The 23,464-nt window shown below is 39.7% G+C and overlaps 1 protein-coding gene across 4 annotated transcripts in view; it reads left to right on the top strand.

Annotated features, from left to right (window-relative positions):
• The window catches only part of ITPR2 (inositol 1,4,5-trisphosphate receptor type 2), a 470,949-nt gene that overhangs the window by 398,631 nt on the left and 48,854 nt on the right, over nucleotides 1-23,464 (top strand). For 3 of the 4 annotated variants that reach the window (XM_072798592.1, XM_072798594.1, XM_072798595.1), the window contains 3 exons: nucleotides 1,843-1,935; nucleotides 12,372-12,502; nucleotides 13,601-13,766. In XM_072798592.1, the coding sequence (XP_072654693.1) occupies nucleotides 1,843-1,935; nucleotides 12,372-12,502; nucleotides 13,601-13,766 (390 nt within the window). Of the gene's footprint in view, nucleotides 1-1,842; nucleotides 1,936-10,554; nucleotides 10,687-12,371; nucleotides 12,503-13,600; nucleotides 13,767-23,464 lie in introns of those variants that run through there. The other variant, XM_072798596.1, reaches the window with a different exon arrangement.

Genomic DNA, 23,464 nt, shown 5'->3' on the forward strand with positions numbered 1-23,464 from the left:
GAAGGATGGATAATTTGCAAATGGCATCAGACATTTAGAAACATGCAGCTCCTATCTCTGGGACCAATGGAACCAGCCCTCCATAGAGGAAGCAGCTGCCACTTGACAGTGTCAAAAGGAGTGGTGTCTTAGAAAAGCCCAGGGAGTTGGAGGGCAGGAGCAGAAGTCAAAGTGTGTCTCACATGTGTCCCTTCTTCCCTATTCTCCATGCCACCCTCTGGTTTCTCATCCTCATTTCCTCTCACCCAGAAGACTGCAGGAACATCTTATGTGGCTTTCCACCTGTTCTGTCTGCCTGATTCATTCATTCTAATCACCACTCTGATTTGGTCTGTCATTGATTCAAAAGCTTTGCTGGGATCTGCCCTGGCCATGAGATGCTTGGTTTAAAACGTTAGGCTGGAAGCTGAGGTCACTCTGCATCCACTTCCATGCCTTTTGTCATACAAACGGTGGCACCTGGGATTGCCCCTTTCCCCCCAACCCACTCCTCCCTCACCCTCCCCCACACACACCCTGCCCCATCTTTCTGTGTGTAAATCCATGTCTCCTTTAGGATGATCCTTCTCCAAAAAGCCTTGTTTAGTTTGCTTTCTAAAATTCACTCCTGTCTCCTAATGCACCGTATTGCATAAACTGTACTTTACTTCCTCCACTCAAGTATGCTCCTGTCTCTGTTTCTCGATATTCCCTAGTTGTCAGGTCTGCAAGGTCTCTGCTCCACATCCTCCTAGCCTAGTGTGGAGTTAAGTCTTAAGTAAGGGAATGGCCACCAGGAGACACTCAGAAACCCCATCTGTCTCCCTCTCTGACCACCAGAAACCCACTCCAGCACCAAATGACATGCCCACTCTTTCCCCAAGTTTGCTTCAGTGAGGGGGCAAGGAAAGAGGGAGGTAAATGTGTGGCCTCCCTGCCCTGAGTGGACTCTCTCTTTCTCAGGTCCAATGCTAATGCTGCAGGCAACCCTATTCTGGTGGCCTAGTCCATTTCCCCATCCCCTGTCCTAACTCCAGCTCTCTTTTGCCAACATCTGCCCTCATCTCATCCAAAGAGTCGGGGTGACCTTGGTGTAGTGTTGCTCTGATATGCACTTGAATATTTCTTCAACCCTTTGTATATAAAAATGAACTATTCCTGCCCCTCTATCTTATGGACTTTCTTTGACTCTGCTTGAAAAATTGGTTTGAGAGGTATGAACCTCTTTACTTCGTTACTAACAACAACAAAATGTTTTGTTACATTTTCTCACACAGATAGGAACGTTACTATCTTCTGTTCCATCCTGGTCAGGGAAATAGGTGGTAAACTAGCAAAGCAGATGATTCTTTGGGAACTAAGATCCTGAGTAGGATCTAGCAGAAGGTTCTTGCATTTCAAACCCTGTTCCCTGGAGCCCCTCCCTGCTTTACTGTTAGAACTGCTACAACCTTCACGTCCCTACCTGCTGTAGGGACTGGCCAGTGGCTGGGAGCTCGGAGAATCCCAACTGCTTTGGGTGAAATGTGTTCCTGGCATCCCAAGTCTGAACCCTGCATGCATTTGGCCATGGAAACATTGTCACACATGGTAGTTAAGGTCTGCATTATTATTAATACTTTCTCTCAGCCACTTTAAAAAGGTGTAAAAGGCTTTTAGGAGGTTGGCTTGTAAACCTATTCTCTATTTATAAAATTGCTTCCGTACACAAAACTGTGTCCAGAGTTCCAAACCAACTTATTAAAGGACTTCAGGAAATTTGAGTAGTAGTGCCTTTTATTTATATGCCTTGTAACTATATGTTCCTTTCTTGTAATTTTCATTACTTGTCTCTATACCATATTCTAATTTGTGTGTTCTCAGGTAGTAATGAAGTTCCTACTATGACTTTGACTTCAATGATGGGAACATGTAAAAATGACAACTGCTCACCCACAATACCAGCTTCAAATACAGGTCTGTAAAAAAGGACCCCAGAACAGTACAAACTTGATACTTTGTGGTTATGTTTATTTGGGAAATATTATTACTGCTAAAGGAGTTGCTCTAAGAATTTCATGGTGGGTTGAAATGGAATCATGGAGAGTAAAAGAACCAAAAAGTTTCAAACTAGAGACAGGATTCCTGCATCTCTCATTCTTTATCCCCATCCCATTCATTATATTATTTCTATTCATGAGAATTTATCAGATTTACCCTGTGCTACTGCTGCTAAAAATACTATTACCATATTGCAAACCTATACCACACTGAGACCCTTTTAATTATATAGCCTTTAACAAAGAATCTGGAAATGCATGGGCTTAGAACTCAAAGGGCTTGGTATAATCCTGGACTTCCTACTTTCTAGCTCTCAGTCTTAGATACGTTATGCAAATTTCCTGGACTTTGTTCAGATGGTGTGCCCAGAGAGAGGGAGGAAGGGAGCAGAGAGAAAGAATATGATACTTTCCCTGTTTCCAAAGGAGCAACAGAACCATGCTCATTAAAAGAATTTTTTAAACTCTAAATTGTTCTCAATGGTTTGGAAACTATGGCATATGTGAAATTTAATGAACTGTAGAAGGAATTAGTGATCTCTTTCCAGAAGCAGCAATGATTTAGGGAGTATATATATCTTTAAATATTTCAAGAGTTTTAGGAACACCGGAATGGCTCAGTTGTTTAAATATCTGCCTTCGGTTCAGGTCATGATCCCTGGAATACTGGGATCGAGTCCCATGTTGGGCTCCCTGCTCAGCAGGGAGTCTGCTTCTCCCTTTCCCTCTCCCCCTGCTTGTGTTCTCTCTCTCTCTCTCTCTCTGCCCCTCTGTCTCTAATAAATAACTAAAATCTTTTTAAAATATTTCAAGAGTTTTATGTATTAAAAAGGAGTGGATTTAGTCTGTGCTACATCTGTGAAGGGAAAAATTGGATTCACTGAAGATGAGGAAAGGAAGAGTTAATAAAGCCCAGTGTAAGGATGGAGCTCCCCACTTCCATCTGGGAACACCTTTGTCAGACATAATGAAAGGGCCTTTCCCAGGCTGCCTTTTTTCTTGATATGTTGGATTGTTACATGAGGAAAAATGGATAGTGCCTTGAACAAACAAAATCTTTCATGTTTTATGACCTAAAGGGAGAAATACATACGTGTGCGTTGCATCCAATGTCCCAGCAGCTATAGGAACTGTAAGCAACTGCCTCCAAGACTTCTTTCCTCCCCTAAGTCCTGGCTAGCCAGCCAAGACTTCCAAACAACAAACCAGCTCATTCCTTGCTAGTGTAGCTTTGCTGTGCTCTTCAATTTCTAAAATCCTGTTACATGCATCCTCCACTTTAAACACTTCTAATTTCCTCAGCCTTCCTCACACGGTATGGCAATGACTCTTGATGTAACACTCCAGGGCAAGAAGTTCAGTGGTGCTATCTTATTGTGCATAGTGGAATTTGGAATCACACTATACCACTGACCCACATTTGGCTGACTCAGCTAAAATGCCATTCTTCACTGGTTCAGCTGTCATGACGTCAATGCCTATCCTGTACTCACGTAATTGGGAGTCTGGGATTTCAAGTACAATGCAATGCATTTATTTTTATATATTTCTGCCAACCCAGAATCCAAGGCCATCTCAGTTTGTCCTGGGGATAGATAAGGCAGGTTTTTTTTGTTTTTTGTTTTTTGTTTTTTTTTTTTTACTAGATGATCTCTAGGTTTTTAGGCCTTTCCTGCTCTAACATGCTATGGGGCTCACACAGTATCTTTATGGATCCTGATTCTATTAAGCAATATGTTTATTCTCTCTTGTGCCATCTTCAAGCTGATAAGCTATAGAACAGGGATTGGCAAACTATGGCCCATAGGGAAATTTAACTTACCACCTGTTTTTTGTACAGCCCTCAGGGTAAGACTAGTTATAACCTTTTAAAAGGTATATTCTTTAAAAAAAAAAAAAGGTGCAATGGAGACTATATGTCACCCACAAAGCCTAAAATATTCCTATCTGGCTCTTTAGAAAAAATTTGCTAACCTCTGCTCTGGAATATTTTCACTAAAGGTACTAAAAGTGTTGCATAGGACAGTACTAATGACAAATCCTTTAGCATGCTATTAGAAATATGCATTCAGACTGACATAGTTATGTTCCATGCAGTTCTTCAGCTACATAGAACTGTCTTAAATAAATTATCAGTTAGCCTATGTTTCTCCATCTTTAAAAAAAATCATGAGACTCCTCAGAGCCTCCTTACCAAAGCCCAAATACATATTATCTGTAATATTCCCAATTTGAGGTTAGTGTGAACCCGTACTGGCTTCCCTTGATCCCACTTTCTTCCCCTTCAAAGATCCATTATGGTATGTTATCTTGGGGATCAGCATCAAGCTTATTTGTCAGAAGCTTGCAGAATCTGTCACAGTCTCAAACTCAGGTCTACAAATGCTCCTCTCCTCTTATTATTCATTATTTTAAAAATATATATATCACAGCTATTTCAAAAACTTGAGTATAGTTGAAGTAGGTGGGTAACATTACATAGCTCTCAGGATCTTTTGGCCACCCTGAACTTCACTTTATTGTCACCAGTACTTGTTATCTTCTTTTCAATTCGACATTCTTTGTCCTTAACAGAGTGTGAAAAATAATAGGTTAAAAAAATGTACTTTCTCATTAGCACAAATATTCTAGCAACATAGTCCCAAGTATATAGTACCCCTATTCCTGCCTTGCTAGTCTATCTCTGAATGTTATCTTAAAATTATTTCCTTTATTTTAAAGCAAATATCCTTTAACTATAGTTTGATTTTAAGAAAGGAAGATTATTTTGCCAGTGAACCAACAATGAAGCCAGTGTTCTTCCTGCCAGAGACTATAAAGATAGCTCACCCAGGGGCACCACACAGCAGCTGAACTAGTGATGTTCATCCACTGCATGGGAGCCAGAAGCTCCTAAGACTCAAAGAGATAACCGCCAGAGCCTCTTCTGGAATGAGATCTTCCCAGCCGTACATGGTGTGAGCACATCCCAGGATGTGGCTGCCCAGCTCTGTGCTCTTATAAATTTTCGGCTTTATACATTGCTATTGATAATCAACCAGGCATTCTATTGTAATTGTTTTGTGTGCCATTACTAATTGTGACATTATGATTTTAACATTTAGAAAAATGAAGTGAATATTTCTGTAAAATAGGAAACTCATTAAGTCAATTCAGTACAAATTCTTGATGATGATGATGATGGTGATATTATCATAAAACCTTTATTCATTCATTCATACAGCAGTATTTGCTGAACCTGTACTATTGGCCAGCCACCATACTCGGTGTTCAGGATATAGTATTGAGTAGACAAGCATGATCCTAGCCCTTACGGAACTTATAAAATAAAGGGGAGACATAAAAAGTTTTAAAACATGGTGAGTACCCAGCGGTGCTATGATAGATAATCACAAGAGAGCTTGGTTGTAGGGAGAGCAAACACAAAGGCCTTTCTGAGGAGGAATTATTTAAACTGAGACTTGGAGCATGAAGAAGGCATCAATCACACCCAGAGGTAGGGGAAAGTATATTCCAAGCACAGGGAACAGCATGAGTGAGGGCCCTGAGGCATGTCAAGGATAGATAGATACTACTAATTATCTTCACCTTATGGGTAAAAACACCAAAGGACACAAACTTTAAGTAAGATCACATAGCTAATAGACTAATCTAGATCTCTAATTCCAAGGCCAGTCCTTCAAAGTTTTATTTTAGCTAAAGGATTCATTTCTGTAAATTTTTTCTTCCCTAACCAAAATTTAAATTGTTAAAATCTACTTATCTCATTGCCTTTCAACTAGAATGCTTGGATAACTTTTCTTTATGCATGCTATCTTCTAAAGGCAATATTTTAGACATAAATATTCTCAATTCTGTATTTATCAACTGGAGTTGCCCCACCTCAAGACATTTGACAATGCCTGGAGACATTTTTGGTTGTCACAACTCTGGAAGGAATACTACTGGCATCTAGTGAACAGAGGCCAGGGGTGCTGCTAAGCATCCTCCGACACACAAGACAGCCCCCCTCAACAAAGAATTAATTGTCCAACACAAAATGTCAATAATGTTGAGGTTGAGAAACCATCACAAAGTCTGTTTGGATATTGATTTATAACTCTGAATACAAACTCATAAAAGGCTTCTCATAAAAACCTCTACAACCTGTTCCTCACTTGATATATTATACAAGGAACACAACTTCCCTTTTCTCTGTGGACAGATGGGGACAATTCTTTAGGCTTATTACCCCCAGAGCAATGTCTCTATGTTTTCAGGCTCTACCTGGGCTGGGAGTAGGGAGAGGCAGGTATGATTTTGCACGAAAGCTTCCAGAGAAGGAAGAAGAAGATAGTGGAGGCATGTCAATGCTGGAGGAGTGGCAGGGACACTGTTGGGAGCCAGAGCTGATGGCAGTGGCTTTATACCATTTGGGGTCATTCCTAAATCAGTGTTTGAAACTACAGGAATGCCTGTTATTAATGTAGCCACTCTTTCCTCTGTGTCCTTTTTGCATTTGATATGGCAAGTGATAAAATTCATCTGACTGAAAATTCCACAGATTTGATCTCTGAGTCCTTGCCACCTTTAAATCTTGGCCCCATGTGTTTAACCACAAAAGTAGAGTAAAAGCCAGAACCTGGTGTTTGTTGTGCAGCATGTGTCACTTAGATTTAAAAATAACTTTTCTATGTCTAAGACCAGAATTAAATTTTAATTTGCAAACCCTAGTGTGCATTTGTGATGGCCTTGGTTTGTTACCTTGTGGACAGCAGGTCCACATTACAAAAGGCCCAGATGCATACACGGGAACAGAATAACAAGCCTAGTGGTGATTGGGAAGCCCAGCAGCTGGTCCCCGAGGAAGCTCCAGCAGATGCGGGTAGGGTCATTGTCCCAGCAGCCACACATTCGCTCGGTAACGGGCAACCAACTGTGGCCAGGGAAAAAAAATAAAATAAAAAGAACTTTTATTTCATTTGCTGCAGACCTACCCGACTTCTTAGACAAATATGATCACTTACCAAAGGAAAACCAAAAAAAAAAAAAGAAAACCTAGAAATTCTAGAAAAGTGAGGCCTTTTTTAGGTAGTTTATAAAATAAAGATACAATCATTTTCTAAGTAAAGGTCATTTGAATGTACAGAAAAGGGAGGAAGTTCACAGATATCTCACATTTATGAGTAATTCAAATTTAATATGTTTTGCTATTTTACTTTAATAAAAAGACTGATAAATAACTGAAACTGATTAGCCTTAGTGGCACTCCACGTTTTGGCTTCCCACTGGGTGCCTCGCATTTCAAATTTCTCTTTCTATTTAAAATTTTTAAAAAAGAATTTCCATAATGAATCAATTAAAATTAAAGTTTAGCACTAATAAACAAGAGGTTTTTCAATTACACTCAGACTTTCAGATATATCTCAGTGGCAATCTGTTGTTTCTAAGAAATCATAAAAAAATGGATACTTTATTAAAGCAGAAAAATAGCATTATTAAATACTCTTATTCAAGCATGTTCAATATTCGGAAAAACTTATAGGCCAACATCTCAGAACAGAGCCAATAGAATATATTCTTATTCCTTTCTTTATATAAAACACTTGAATTTCTATTGTGAATTGAGAAAAAATACTTCATTTTGCTAATACTTAACTGAAAATGAGGATAATTTAGCTTCATCTTTGTTCAAGTATAAAGTTTGTTATGTTAAAACTATAACTTTAAGTAAGATTCTATAGCCATCTATCAGTAATAATGATAATTATGATACCTAGACTTGTTACCCCCATGCACCAAGTGATGTTCTAAGTTCCTTATGGGCATATATTTAGTTTTTTTAAGTGCATCCACATTACACATCTGTTTTCACTAATTCTTTCCTTTCGTACGCAAGCATGCACTCTCACTTCTTTAAAAAAAAAAAGATTTATTTATTTATTTATTTATTTGAGAGAGAGAGAGAAAGAACGCTCACATGCACATGATGAGCACCAGTGTGAGGAGAGGCAGAAGGAGAGTCTCAAGCAGACTCTCTGCTAAGCACAGAGCCTGGCAGCCAGGCTCAGATCTCATAACCCTGAGATCATGACCTCAGCCATAACCAAAAGTCTGACAATCAAACCAACTGAACTACCCAGGTGCCCCTCTCTCACTTCTTTTATAACTACGTTTTTTCATCATTACTCTCTTGCCACCATTAGCTAGCCCATTGTTCGTTCTTGCACCTGAAACCTTCTCGTTGCTGCCTCTGTTTGAACCTTCCTCTGCACCCTGTTTCCCACCTGCACGAATCCATCTCCTTTTAGGCTCAGAGTTTCTGATAAAACACCTGGCCTGCACTCTCTCCTTCGATTTCTGCATCCACCGTCTTCTTTCATTATTTGCCATCTTCCTATTGGTTCCTGATGACCTGAATGTTCAATCCAGAGACCTTTTCTTACTGTTCATTGCTTTTGACCCTTCCATAATTTTTACATTTTTTGGTAACTTCTCCATCTTTATGTTATTTTCTTCCTGAATTTTGGAACACAGTACTCTCCTAGCTCTCTAGTTTTCTCTAGTTTTACATGTTTTCTCATCTTCTCAGCCTACAGTCTTCTGAAATTCTTTTCCTTTTCATCTCTTCCTATTTCATCGTAATACCTTACATGCAGCTGCTCCTTCTCAGTTGTCCATTTCTGTGGTCTAATGGGACCCCCATTCCCAAGTCAGCTCTGGCTGGAAGTCCCAGCAGGATGTGTAACACTGCCTTCTCCCTCATGACCTAGGGAGAAGCTCCTGTTTATCCATCCTTTCCACTCTCATGGCCAACACCCTGGTTGAGGCTCATCTCACGTTATGCTTTCTACCTCCAGCCATCCTCTCCTCTTCAGTTCATCTGCTGTATCACCACTAGACTTGTCACAAATCACTGCTTAGAATATTTCTTCCCTCACCCCTACCTCGAGATTTTCTTAATGCTCCATTGCCTGCCAAATAAACCCCAAACTCACCGAGAGCTCCCAATTTATCTCCTCAGCTTTATCTTCCATTCATTTACATGATGGCTCATTTGATCTCCATCATATAAGTGAATAGTTTCCTACCTCCCGTGCTCTCTGGCCATACCATGTGAATGCCTCTCTACTACTGTATTCATCCATTGACTATTCAAGGCAACCTCAGAGTCTACATTAATTAGAGGGATTCCCCACTGATTATGACTAGTATTAAATGTTCTCTCTCTCTTCTGATCTCTTTGCACCACTTTGGTGGCTGTAATCACATGTTAATTTGTCTTGTTATTTAAGTAAATGTTTTATCTCACACTATTTCATTTGCTAGATGATAAACCATCTTGCCCCTATTTAAAGTTCTCCAGTGTCTCCCCTTGGCTTTCAGGATAAAGTTTAAATTCTTTATCTGGGTTTATGAGTCTCTGCATAATAAACAGGACCCTACCTGTTTCTCTTCTCACACTTGTCTGTACGCACCAAAATCCCAATCATTCCAATGCACCTGCAGTTTCTCAAACACCCCATATGCATTCATGCCTGTTTACCTTTGTTCATCCTGTTTTCTCTGCCTGTAATGTCTTACATTGCTGATATTGCTGGCCAGGCATGTATCTCTTTCAATATTCAATTCAGGTGCCACCTCCCTCAAGATGCTGTAGCTGACCCCCCGCCCCCATGAGATGCACACCATCCTGCCTGCACAATATCCTGTGATACTGCATTGCCTTTGTTCATTGGCTACCCGCCTTTCCTAGGAAACCGTAAATCTCCTAAGGGCTGCCACACTTTCCTCTTTCCACTTAGCCCTTAGCTCAGGGTCTGTTGAGGCAGTGAAAGGAGGCAGGTTTGGCATTGGGAAGGCCAACTGGTTATGTGGGTCGGTCTTCACAAGGTGGCATTTACCTAGGTGAATTTACTATGACTCGGGGCCTGGCTTTTAGCCTGCAGGCCTGGGAACTTGACTTAACGTATTGCAGCTAAATCCATCTCACAAAGGTAGAGCCTTATTAACCAAGCTTATGGAGGCTACCCCATATAAAACTAGCATGCCTATGCACCGATTATTATGGAGTGGGTTGACTGGACTATTGCTGCCAGTGACCTGACGTGGGCATTCTCCTCCTATGTGCATGCCACATAGAAAGTCAATACTCTCATTTTATATATTCGCAGCCAAGCTATTTTAGTTCACAATGGCTAATCACATGAATTGTGTGTGGATTTTACCAACTTACCTGTTAATGAATAAACAACCTCATTTTTATATTCTTTGGGAGAGATAAGAGCACTTTCATGTGGCTTCTATGTACTGACTAACCTGGCACTTAATTAAGTCTTTAGTAAACATTTATGCGACATGATAAGTTGCTGATTGAATATGTGAATACAGATCCTGCCACTAAATATAAGATTGCTTTGATTGAACGTTTAACCATGGCAAAGTAGCATATAGACATATTCCATATGACCTCATTACTGGAAAACCATATTTCTCTGTAAAAATTCCTTTAATTCTCTTACGCATTTCTAACTAGTTTTCTTCATGTTGTTCCTAGCCATTGCATAGAACCCAGCTTCGGGTGTCGGGGACCTAACTAGCATGTTGCACACTGAGCCTTCTCTGCCTTCCTTGTCTCTCCTGCTGCTCTGCTGCCCCCACAAGCCTCACCTCTTCCCTATTTCTCCTTCCTCCAAAAGCAGCTTTATTTCTTCTACTTTCTAAATCAGAACGTGCCTTGAGGCTCATCTCTAAGGTAAGTGGTCTGGCACAGACTCTGCTGCTAGCTTTGATGCTGCAACTTGGTGCTTGCCCACCTCTGACTTCCGCCCTCCTCCTGAGGTATATATGTCTGAAAAAGAAACAGCTCTGAATAAAGTGAAAATATCAAGATATTCCCATGCATGTGAGGTTAAAATAAAGTCACTTCACAAGAGGAAAATCAGCCTTTTTGTAGCAAAGTACCAATCAGGCTGTTGGTCATGGATCATGTAGACAAAATTAGACTGTTTCTTTCGCTCTCACCCTTTGGTTGTTTTCATATTCCTGCCTGTGGCTACACAATTCCAAAATTTAATACCACTAAGGTTCTTGAGTCTTGTAACAAGAAAAGTACCTTTCTGCACACTTCTCAATTTTAGGAAATCCTGATTATTTTTTTAAAGATTTTATTTATTTATTTATTTATTTATTTATTTATTTATTTATTTATTTGAGAGAGAGCATGAATGCACAAAGTTGGGGAGGAACAGAGGGGAACGGAGACAGAGGGGGGAAGAATCTTCAAGCAGACTCCACACTGAGCGCAGAGTCCGATGCAGGGCTTGATCTCATGACCCTGAGATCACAAAAACAAGAGTAGTATGCTCAACCAACTGAGCCACCCAGGAGTCCCAGAAATCCTGCTTCTAATGTAGTATGAACTTTTCACTATTTTAAATGACTGGGAAATTATTATGAAGTTTGGTCCCTTTACCTTTAAACCAAATAAGACCTGAAATTTTTCTATCACATTATATCTTTTCTGTCTCTTCATTTCTCCCTAAATACTTCCACAGAAGTACATTCACATGAAGTAAATTGTTCACATAAATATATTGTGCTTCTTGTCCATAGCCCAATGCTCATCATTAAAAGAGCTCCAATGCTCAATTAAATTAATGAAATAGTATCTACCTTAATTTTTAAGTGCCTACTATGTGGATGCAAATCTCTGTGCAGTGTTTTACATATCAATATAATCTTCTGGAGGGTGTCATCCTTCATCAGACCTCCCCATTTCACAGATGAGGTCAAGTGACTTACCCAAGTCTCAGTCCTGGGACAGAGTATAATTTGAAGCCATGCCCACTCAGGTCCCTTACACTTGCTCTTATACCTGCAGTATCTTTGCTTCCCACATGAGTTGACTGTTTTCCTGAGGTCTTAACACAACATCCCCCCACTATAATAGTGCACGAGGCATAGGAGCTTTCTTATACTTTGTCCTCTTCATTCTGTCATTTTTCACTCTCAGAAGAAAACATGTATTTCAGAATACGATTGTGTGGCCTTCCCAGTCCCTGTTAGTTTTGTGCTATGACATGGAAAATACATGTTCCATGCTTCAAAAAATTGTGCCATGGCACAGTTATAAAAAAGTGGATAGGGCAGCACAGGGCGTGATGGAGTCCTGGAATCGAGTCCCATGTCGGGCTCCCTGCATGGAGCCTGCTTCTCCCTCTGCCTGTGTCTCTGCCTCTCTCTCTGTGTGTGTCTCTCATGAATAAATGAATAAAATATTTTTTAAAAAAAGAGAAGTGGATATCTAGAAGTAGACAACAGCATATTTAAAACATGAGTTTGCTACATGGTTGAATGTGTGTGTCTTCCTAGCTGATGAAGAGTATGAAGATGGAATTGAAAGGACATGTGACACTCTCCTCATGTGCATTGTCACCGTCTTGAACCAAGGCCTCAGGAATGGTGGTGGTGTGGGAGATGTCTTGAGGAGACCATCAAAAGACGTAAGCTGGAGAAAAAAAAAATTTTTAAGAACAGCATAATCGGTTTTTACATTTTCTTAGTATTTACAATACGATTTCTGTTTTCAGGATGCTGTATTGTGTTGTGTGCTTTAAAAGCATAATGGTGGCCATTAAAACCAATTAATTGGATACTAGAATTACACAGAAGTAGTTAATGTACTAAAAAGTCTATGTCTGTTAGTAAGGTTATGAAAAGTTTCCAAGTCTGAACTGTGTATTGTATTACAGCAATGAGATCATGACTACAAACTTGGTAGAGGAGTTGTTACATAAATAACAGAAACTAGGCTGCCTCTTGTCTATCAGGCTTCTCAGGCATGAAGATATACTCTTTGCCTCTGAATAGTAATGGTCACCATTATTTATCCATGATGAATATAAAATCTGAACAAATTCTAACATGATTTCATATATTAAAATGGCAAGGCTAAAAAATTTCTCATTAGCTGCAAAAGCTCAAGCACCAGAAGAGAGGCTTGAAATATCTTAACGCTCTACAACAGGCCAGCTGTAGCATATTGCCAGTTCATCTAATGGTTCCTCATCTATGACACAACTGGATTACAGTGTCTCTAATGTGTGTTTTAATACTGCCCATCAAGTAGAAGTAAGCTTGAGCTGTCTGTACTTGACCCTATACAGCCAAGAACAAAATCTACTCTAGAAATTGATGAAGCATTAGGTCCTTCTCAGCTCCCTAATCCCTGACCTTGAGAATTGCTACTTGTCTACCTTTTGTGCAGCTTCTGGGATAGGATCCTAATGTGCCAAAATGCATTTAGCATTATGATAAAGTGGTTTTTAATAAAAGGTACATCCCCCGTTGGGGGGAGGGATGTAAGTCCTCATTCTGGAGAATGGACAGGCTCTGGAAACAGATGTGAAGTTTATTTCACAACACTTATAGAAAAGAAAATGAAGATAGAAAGTGGGTCTTATTTTTCCCAACTTGGAGTACTATTTATATTCATTCAGCAAATATTTATTGAATATATTCTCTTTGCTAGGCAATTTGTCAAATCAATGTACCTTGAAAATATATATACATGTATATTTTTCTTTAAATTTTTATTTTAGGAGCCCTTGTTTGCTGCCCGAGTAGTATACGACCTTCTTTTTTATTTCATTGTCATCATTATTGTTCTTAACTTGATTTTTGGTGTTATCATTGATACCTTTGCTGATCTCAGAAGCGAAAAACAGAAAAAAGAGGAAATTCTAAAGACAACCTGCTTCATTTGTGGTAAGTGTTCTCAAGTTACTAAAATAATAGGTGAAGAAACTGTCAAGGAAGAAGGAGAGGCTAGAGTGATTTTTATTTGTCATGCTTTGGGAAAAATAATTTCAAAATGAAAGCTGGATGAAAATTATGTAACTGAGCATTACACTAGGGTTCTCTGCTTCCAGAAATAGAAGAATTATATCCGAAAGCTATCTTGTCATTTTTTCTGCAATTTGTATGATTCTCTGACTGTAGAACGTGTTGCAAAATTTCAAAAGGTTACACCAACTGGCAAACAGATTTTTAATCACAATAACATATTGATTAAATGACAGAATGTTTTTTTTTTATTTTGTTAGAATATGAATCCACAGATGATTCTAGCAGCTTGAACTTCTATTCACTATATCTTCTCTCATTTTTTCTTTTCTCTCTCTCAATCTTATACACAGACACACACACCCCACACTCTACACTCTCCTCCTCTTTCCCTATTGTTAGCTCTTAGACTCACCCAACTCTCTCCTTGCCCCCATCATACCTCTTTGTCTCTACCTTCCTCTCAATATACATCAGCCCTTTCTTGGTCTCTGCAGCTGGCCTAACATCCTGGAATTAATTCTTCCTCTTCTTTGAATAATCCCCAAATCCATGTTATCCTTGCCATCTATTTGACCATGTTGAGCTGAAGAATCTTTTGGTTAAAGTTACAAAATAAGTGTAAGGGCTTCACTACAACATTATTCTATATAACTCAATTTGGGCCCTCAATAAATCCCATTGCCTCCTTGATTCACCTTTTGTCAACTGTCTCATTCTCCTCAATGGGTTTCTCAAACCTTTCCAGAATTCCTCCTCCAACACTCAGAGGTGTACCAAGTACTAACCTGTAACAATGAATTGTATTCCAAGGAAACAAACATGGGTTGGACATGCCCTTCTTCAGGGTGTTCACAATCTATTTTGGAATACAAACAAAATAAGCATCATTGCTGCCTAGTGTGTTAAGACCTGATAGAGAAGTTCACAGGCTATAATACCCCTTCAGACTGTGGTAGGGACCAGGCAAGAAAGTCAGAAAAGGCTTTTAGAAGAGGTGGTCACTGAACTAATGGTAAAAGATGGAAAACAGTCATATTATAGTGGGTAGCAGCAGGGTTGCCTGGGTCGTTCAGCCTTTGACTCAGATCATGATCCTGGGGTCCTGAGATCAAGCACCACATTGGGCTCCCCATTCAGTGGGGAGTCTGATTCTCCCTCTACCCTTCCCCTTGCTCATGCATGCTCTCTCTCTCAAATAAATAAATAAAATCTTTAAGAAAATAAAATAAAGTGGGAAGAAGCAGAGTGACCAGTATAAGAACAGGCATGAAGGGAAGAATAGCGCAATGGGAGTCTTCAGTTACTATAAGGTATTCAGTGTTGCTGGAGCAGGAATTTCAGAGCAGCGTATGCCCAGAGAAGAGGTTCACCAGAACATGGCCTTTTTTGTTAAAACAAACAAACAAATAAACAAAAACTTGGACTTTGTCCTATAGACTTATAAAGGATGCTGAACCATGAAAGAATTTATGTAGAGGAGTACAGGGTCTAATTTTTGTTTCAGAGCAAGGGGGCAACTAAGGAAGGTTGTTTGTCAGGGGACATAGTGCAAGTGAAAGGTAATGAAACCTTGATGCAGAGGAGTTAGGGTGGCAGTGTTAAGGGTAGGGAACAGGGTCGTGAAATAGAGATGAGGTTTTAAATCTCTGTGGGTAGGAATGAATATGAAAGATAGTCGGGTGCCTGGCTGAATGGTAGTTCCAACAGTTCAGTTTGAGAAGAAAAGAAGAAGAAAAATTTGGAGAGGAATATGCTGAGTTTGGCTTTGGAAATACTGAAATTCCAGCTTGCACTGAACACCCCAGTGGGCCACGCCAAGCACAGAGGTCAGCGTGGGTCTGAGCCTCAGACAGTGAGTCTGTGCTAGTGACAGTAATTGGGAAATCCTCTCTCTGTGTGTGGCAGCAAAAGCCAGAGTGTGGGGAAGGACTTCAGAGGGGAAAGAGAAGAAGATGAGGTTTAGAGTGGGAAATAATCAGCACTGAAGAGTTGAGAGAAAGAGGATCAAATGCTCACACATTTGCGTGTTTGGGCAGATACACACACATACACACAAACACACACACTCAGATCTTTCCAGTCAGAATGGTGTGAGGAGAACCAGGAATATGTGACACGTGGATATGAGGAGAGGCCACAGCCTTGAGAATAAAGTGATTGATTATCAACTATTTCAAATCAGAGATGGTCAGTATTATGCCAAGTAGAGCCTTTGGATTTCTCATTCAGGTGATTCAGAGTAAAGATGGAGTACTTTCCCTAAGGATAAGTTGTACAATGCTGGGGGAGATTTACCAGAAGGAAATGAGGCAGAAAGAAAAGTCTTTTTTTATACGTCTAGATTGCATGGGGGGAAGTGAGATTGGGATGTAGCCAAGGAAGATATCATACAATAATTTGGTGATTTGGGGAAGAGAAGCATTGTATGAAAGAGTGAGTTCCATGGAGGAAAAGAGATGCTACCCTTGAAAATCTTTCTGTGTGTCTCATTGCTTGCTTTTACAGTGCTTCCTCTAAGTCCTGTCCTTCAAAATCATAATAACTATTATGTCAGCGCACAACCTCGGGGAAAATGGTTCTTTGGAAGAATGTATCAGTTAGATGTGCACCTCATTTGAGGCCATGATCCTGGGTTTCATATTCTAACAAGAAAGATGAACAGCAAAGCAAGCCCATCACAAAGTAGCATTCCTGCTCCTCTAGGTTTTCACTTTGCCGTCAAAATCCTCTTTGGTTACAGTTGTGAAGAAAACCTATAACCTATAAATTCCTTAGAACATCACAATAACCCTCATCATCAAATTGAATGCTTTTCTCAGCTCTCTCTGTTGGTTGCCTGCTAACCTTTTCTTCTGCATTGGATTGCTCATTCTCTAGTTCTATCACAAGATTTCTCCCCACCACTGGATTAACGGTTCAGATTTTATCATCATCTTGTCTCTTCTCTCTGCCCTCTTCTTTAATACCACCTTTATGCAGATTATTGCCAAATGTGCAACCATAGCTCCAACCTTTCTCCAGGCTGTTGTCCTGTGTTTTTGATTATTGACTGACACCTAACAAGTGTGACTTCTGGCAGCCAAGTCTACCATGTCTTAAACCCAGTGCATCTTGACTTTCCATCTTCTTCCTCTGACCGAGCAATTTATCCTGACCTCAATATTGCCATCGATCTTATCCCTCTATGCCTTTAGTTTTCTGGCCTGGAAGCTTCTCCATCATTTTTAGCACCTCCTTTTTCCTGTTCCAGGTGCACTAGTTACTGTGCTAATGAATCCGCATCCCCATTCTCACTCACTTCCTTCCACACAGCCATACCTTGGTCCTTCAGGCTCACTGTGGCTTATACCCCAAAAAGTTCTGCTTACTGCAGCCAAATTTTTCCAGTTTAAATCCATCAGTTCCTCTCTCAAAAGGCTATCTAGAGCACTGCACAGTCTGTAACTCTAAAATTCCAAGTTTCCTGGCATGTAAGGCACTCCATAATCAGGCTCCCTTTTTTGCTCACCTTTTCACCCAATGTTCCCCTGTTTATAGACCAACTTCCAGCCCAACTGCATTACTCATCTTCAACTTAGTAAGTCTTCACATGTTCTCAGTTATGGTGTTTCCATTTGGAATGCCCAGACTCCAAAGCTATTGAGCTGCAACTTTCTCTCCCTAAGGCCAGCTCCAATGCCACTATTCCATGAAGCCTTCTCAGATTTCACTAACCAGCAGCAAACGTGTCCGCTTCTGAATTGCTCACATCACACTTAACAGCATGGTGCCATACATATTTCTTGTCTTATCTCTGTTGGATGCTGTACACTGTCACATCGTAGAAAGGGCATGGACTTTATGGTTAAGTAAACACACTGGTTCCACATCCTGGACATGTGATCTTGGCCAAGTTTCCTTCTGACCTTGAACTATTAATCCCCCATCTGTAAAATGGGGAATATAATGCCATCTTTTGGGATTTGAGTGAGTATAATGGAGATCATGTGTATCAAAATGCCTAACTCAACGCTTAGCTGAGTGGGCCCTCAGTGCACATTAATTTCCTTTCTTTAAGAGAGTCATGTCTTATTTATTTTGATGCTGCCATAGTATGTGTTGAGGACCATTCATAAATATTTGCTTAATGAATGACCATTCAATAAATCAGCCTAAATTCACAGTTTCTATGTTTATGTGGCTTATAACCTACAAAAGGAAGATAAAGTAGTTAAGTACTAGATTGATATATACTGCAGACAAAAAACCTGGGTGCACCTATTCCAAGTTATTTTAAATTTTGTCACATTCAGAGTATTGTTTCTGTAGCATACACATTAATTACCACAGAGATATAGGGTGATGTATCAGGAGCCATATGGAGGAGATATTAGATTGACATGGTCTATTTTCCAGAAGCTTCACATTTATTCAAAAATTGAGAGACCATTTAGGTAATTTGACCTAAGAATAAATTTTAATAGTATTTTTTACATTAGAACAAATAGTATGCTATAAAGTAAAATAAATTTTTTAAAGTAAAACAAATTTAATGTGAATTATAAGATAAAACAGATTTTTTAAAAAATTGAAAAGTAATCCCAGGCACTTATAGCTGCCAACCCCTGTGACCCCAGCAGAATAAAGTTTCTCTACTCTCTGCCCTCAAATGACCTTTAGCAGAAAACTGTGAGAAGCATTATCATAATGTATATCTAGATATGCGTTCATTCCTGGAATTACTTATCACATATAAGACCTAATACATACCATATACATTGTAAGAACTTAATTACAGGAATGATTTAGACAGTTGGGATATTGGGGGTTGTGCTAGCAGGCAATAAAACAGTTGTGATTAATTGATAAATGGTTCTTGTAAGAGTTGGGTGTTAAGTTGTGATCCAGAGAGGGATATCTTATCAAACAACAGAGGAGAGAATCTCCACAGTAGGAGAGAGGGCTCCAGCAGCACACATACCAAGTGACACCCATAGTGGACACACATAGTAGCAACAGACGTGGAGATAGATTCTGCTACAGGCAACGAGAGCAGATGGGATGTTCTTAGCCTTGAAGGCAATGACCAGATGTTTGAGAGTTATGACTCAGAAAACAATTGCTAGTGATCCAGAAGGTGGTCATGATAGGCTGATGATTAGGAGATGACAGAGCTGAAGCAGTAAGCACAGGAACAAATTGGCACTGGTATCCATATTAATTATTAATTTTGAATTACTAGAGGCTGAAAATCCAGTAAGAAGGAGATGTTGACAGACCAGTGTGACAAAATAACAAAATGGAGGAAGGATTGAGGTGGTAAGGTGCCTAGAATTAAAGATCTTTCTAAGTGATTTAATAGAAATAAAGGCTATACTATCAGAGAGGAGAAGTGTGTTCTTCTCTTAGTATGTTATTCTTTATCTGTACTTGAGGATTAGGGTCATTATACATCTACTTGTTCAACAGTTACTTATTGAGTATCTACAATGTGCCAGGGTACTGCAGTGAACAAAAATAGAAAAAATTTACTGCCATCATGGAGCTTATTTTCCAACATATATAGGATGTATGATGCTAAGAGCTGTGTGGAAAAATAGAGCAAAGAAGAGGTGTGGGGATGCCTGGGTGATGGGTGGGTGTGTGCCCTCACTGTAGTCCTACTATGTGGGAAACATGTCATACGTACCATCTTGTTTTTTCTGAAACCTTTATGTTGAGCATACAAAGTTCCTCTTATCCTTCTTTTCTTTCTGCTTTGGTTATCTCCTCCGGTACGCTGATTTTCATTGTTTATTTTGTCATTTATCCTTGAATTAGTATATTTACACCTTGATGTCTCTGTTTAAAATTTCTAGCTTCTGGGGATCCCTGGGTGGCTCAGCAGTTTGGCGCCTGCCTTCAGCCCAGGGCATGATCTTGGAGTCCTGGGATCGAGTCCCACATCAGGCTTCCTGCATGGAGCCTGCTTCTCCTCTGTCTGGGTCTCTGTCTCTCTGTCTCTGTCTCTGTCTCTCTCCCTCTCTCTCTTTCATGAACAAATAAATAAAATCTTAAAAAAATAAAATAAAATTTCCAGCTTCTGATCTAACAGCCCAACACTGGTTGTTCTATAGGCTTTGTAAATTCAACACATCCCAAATCAAATGCATCTTCACTCTGAAGTCTCTTCCTTCTTGTTTTTTTTTCCCCTTACTATACTGATATTACCAAAAGTTCAGTCATTCAGGTCGAGAGTTTTAGGGCCATTCTTGATTCCTCCTGAATCTGTACCTCTAATTAGACATCAAGCCTTCTTAAATAGTCACCCTAAGACTTTTCTTCAATCTCTCCCTCTTATTCATTTTTTTCAATTATTCTTTCAATGTTAGTTGAATGGCTACTGTTTTCCAGATACTATGCCAGATGCCGATAATACAAAAATAAATCAGACAGTAAAGTAGTAGAGGCTAAGTTAGAAATGAAAAGATTTTCATAGCAAAGTGTTATGGGCACAGGGAGGATTTACTAACTGTTTGTGTATGTGCAAGTCAGTGATAGTTGAGCGGATCCTTGAAGAAGGAATACCTGTAATGCACGAAAGAGAGGAGGTGGAAGCATAGAATTTTCCAAAAACTTGGTTTGTTTGGAGAATGGTGAGAAAGTCAGAGTCACTGTAAAAAATGTGCACAGAGTATATTGTCAGACTGTGAGTCCAAAGATGTGTTCACATTCCCTGATTGACAAGGACTTCATTAACAAAGGTGAAGAAGAGCTAAAGAAACACATTCTTGATGAGTTGAGTTTGACATGCCAATAAGCAACGCAGGGGGATTCACCTAGTAGACAGCTGGAAATAGAAACTGAAGTTGAGAAGAAAGGTCGGTGCTGGGGATATATCGCCAGCACAATAATGGTTGAAATCATGGGAATGGCCAATAAAGCTTAGAGAACAAGAACCAACAAAGATGAAAGACAACCAGTTCCCAACTTTTCCACCCCCCACTGCCTTTAACAGTTTGTGCCAAATGTACTATTTCATCTACATTTCCAAATGTTCCCTTCAGAGGAATTGATGCTCCCCCAAACAGGTAATCCACTTTCATCTCTAACTTTGCCTGGCCCTTTCCTTTGCCCAGAAGACCAAAGAACGTGGCTTTAGAGCTAGACACTTTTTTATTTAAATATCTATTGACTTCTCCACTAACAAGAGATGTTAACCTGAGCAATTATTGAATTCCTCTGAATCTCTTTACTTGCATGCTAAAAGTCAGATTGGGTTACTGTAATTAGAAGAGCATATTTAAACATCTTTATGTTGTTGTCAACACTAATAGGTGCTCAATAAAGGTTAGGTAGTTCTTATTACCATTTTAAGCCTTTTAAAATGCACCTTGTCACAATTCATTTTGTCCTCCCGTGTGCTTCCTTGTCAGTTTATACCACTTCAGGATATAATGCAAGCTGTCTATTTCCTCTACCATATTACAGATTAATTAATAGTAGACACATTATTTTTATAGCCTTATATACCTTGCAGCAGGAAGTAATTGTTTGAACTGAATTCTGGGAAAATCTACTTTAATATTTTCTTTCTCTCTCTCTTTCTAAGTACCTCTATTAAGACATAATTTAAATACCTTACTCCTCACCCATATTCTCAGTATATTCAGAGTTGGGCATCCATCATCACAATTTTAGAACATTTTCATTGCCCTCAAAAAAAGCCTCATACTGTTTAGCCATCACCACCAACTTTCCACCCCCAGCCTTTCCTCCTCCTCAGCCCTAGGCAACTGTTGATCTACTTTCTGTCTTTACAGATTTGCCTATCCTGGACATTTCACATAAATGGGCTCATATAATATGTGGCCTTCTGTGACCTGCTTCTTTTACTTAGTATGAGGTTTTCAAGATTCATGTTGTAGGCACACATCAGGGCCTCCTCCTTTTCGTGGCTCAAAATTCCATTGTATGATATGCCATATTTTGTTTACATTTTCATTAGTTGATGAATGTTTGGATTATTTCTACTTCATGACTATTATGAATAATGCTGCCATGAACATTCATGTCCTAACTTTTGTGTGGGCATATGTTTTCAGTTCTTCTGGCTAGGCACCTACAGTGGAACTGCTAGGTCATATGAGAACTCTATGTTTAACCTCTGAGGAGCTGCCAAACTGTTTTCTAAAGTAGCTGCACTATTTTACATTCCCACATTGGGGTATAAGGGCTCCAGTTCATCCACATCGTCACCAAGATTCGTTATTAATCTGTTTTTGATTATAGTCACCCAAGTGGAATAATATTTTATTGGTAAAATATTCTTAATTCACTCAATAAATGCTGTATTCAGTGCTGACTATAAACCAGATACCAGTGTTAGCTATTATGACCATCGGTGAAGAAAAGAGACAAATACATCTGCTCATGGACACACAATAAATAACAAATATAATAAGTTCTTATCTAAGTGCCTGGATAAAATGGCATTCCTTTCTTCTGTACTGATTAGCAGGGAGGCTTTTTCTCACACCATCATTTTTTCCTCTTTATCTTAGACTTGTGTCCAGCTTAATTTAACAACTGTGGCATGGCTATGTTCATTCTGTTAGGAGGTGATAAGCACTGTAGGAAAGAGAGGATAAAAGAGAAAGAGTGATTGAGGCTGTTGGCAAAAGGGAAGGGACAGGTCATAGGATTAAATATCATCAAGTTAAGTCAGATGGGGAAGGTGAGATTTGAGCAAAAGCTTGAAGGTGAGGAAGTTAGTCAAAGAGACACCAGAGAGAAGACGACTGTGGGCAGAAGAAGCAACCAGTCCAAAAGCCATTAAGCAGGAGTATACATGCAAGGAACAAGGAGGCCAGTAGGGCTGAAGGAGAGTTAGCAAGGGGGAAGAGAGTATGGGACAAGGTTAGAGAGGCTATAGGGCCACATCACTTACAGCTTAACTAATAGTTATTACATGGGACCTACTTCTACTCAACAATTGTTCATTATTTATCTGAAATTCAGACTTAACTTGGCATCACCTGAGCATCTTGTATTTTACCTGGCAACCCTACTCATAGGCCATGCCTTTCACCTGTACTCTGAGTTGCTAGAGAATCACTGCAGGGTTTGGAACGGAGAAGCACCATCCTACTTAGGGTTTTGAAGTATCTCAGTGGCTGCTATGTTGAGTATAGGACACAGAGAGTTAAAGTGGAAACAGGGAGGCCTGGGAGGCAATTGCAGTAGTCCAGATGAGAGAGATGAAGACTCAGATGAGCATGGCGACTATGGAGGTGATGGGAAGTGACCAGATTCCACATATATGCTGAAGGTAGAGCCAAAAGAATTTCAACATGAATTGGATATGGGTGAGAGAAAGAGAGGATTCAAGGATGACTCCTTAGTTTTTGGCTTGAACAACTGGAAGACTAGAGTTGCCATGGAATGAAGAGGGGAACTGTGGGTGGAGCAGTTTTAGGGGAAGATTATGGATTTCATTTGGGCCATGCTGAGCTGATGATGGGTCAAATAAGATGAGGCGTCACCATCAGCCAGCTAATTTTATGGTATTTTCCATTAATATATCCAATAATATAATTTAAGAGGTCACCCTTTCACCAGGGACAGATTTTTTTTCTTACTTATTGTACTTTATATCT

The sequence above is a fragment of the Canis lupus genome, chromosome 25 (genome assembly GCF_048164855.1).
Source record: "Canis lupus baileyi chromosome 25, mCanLup2.hap1, whole genome shotgun sequence".
Taxonomy (NCBI): Eukaryota; Metazoa; Chordata; class Mammalia; order Carnivora; family Canidae; genus Canis; species Canis lupus.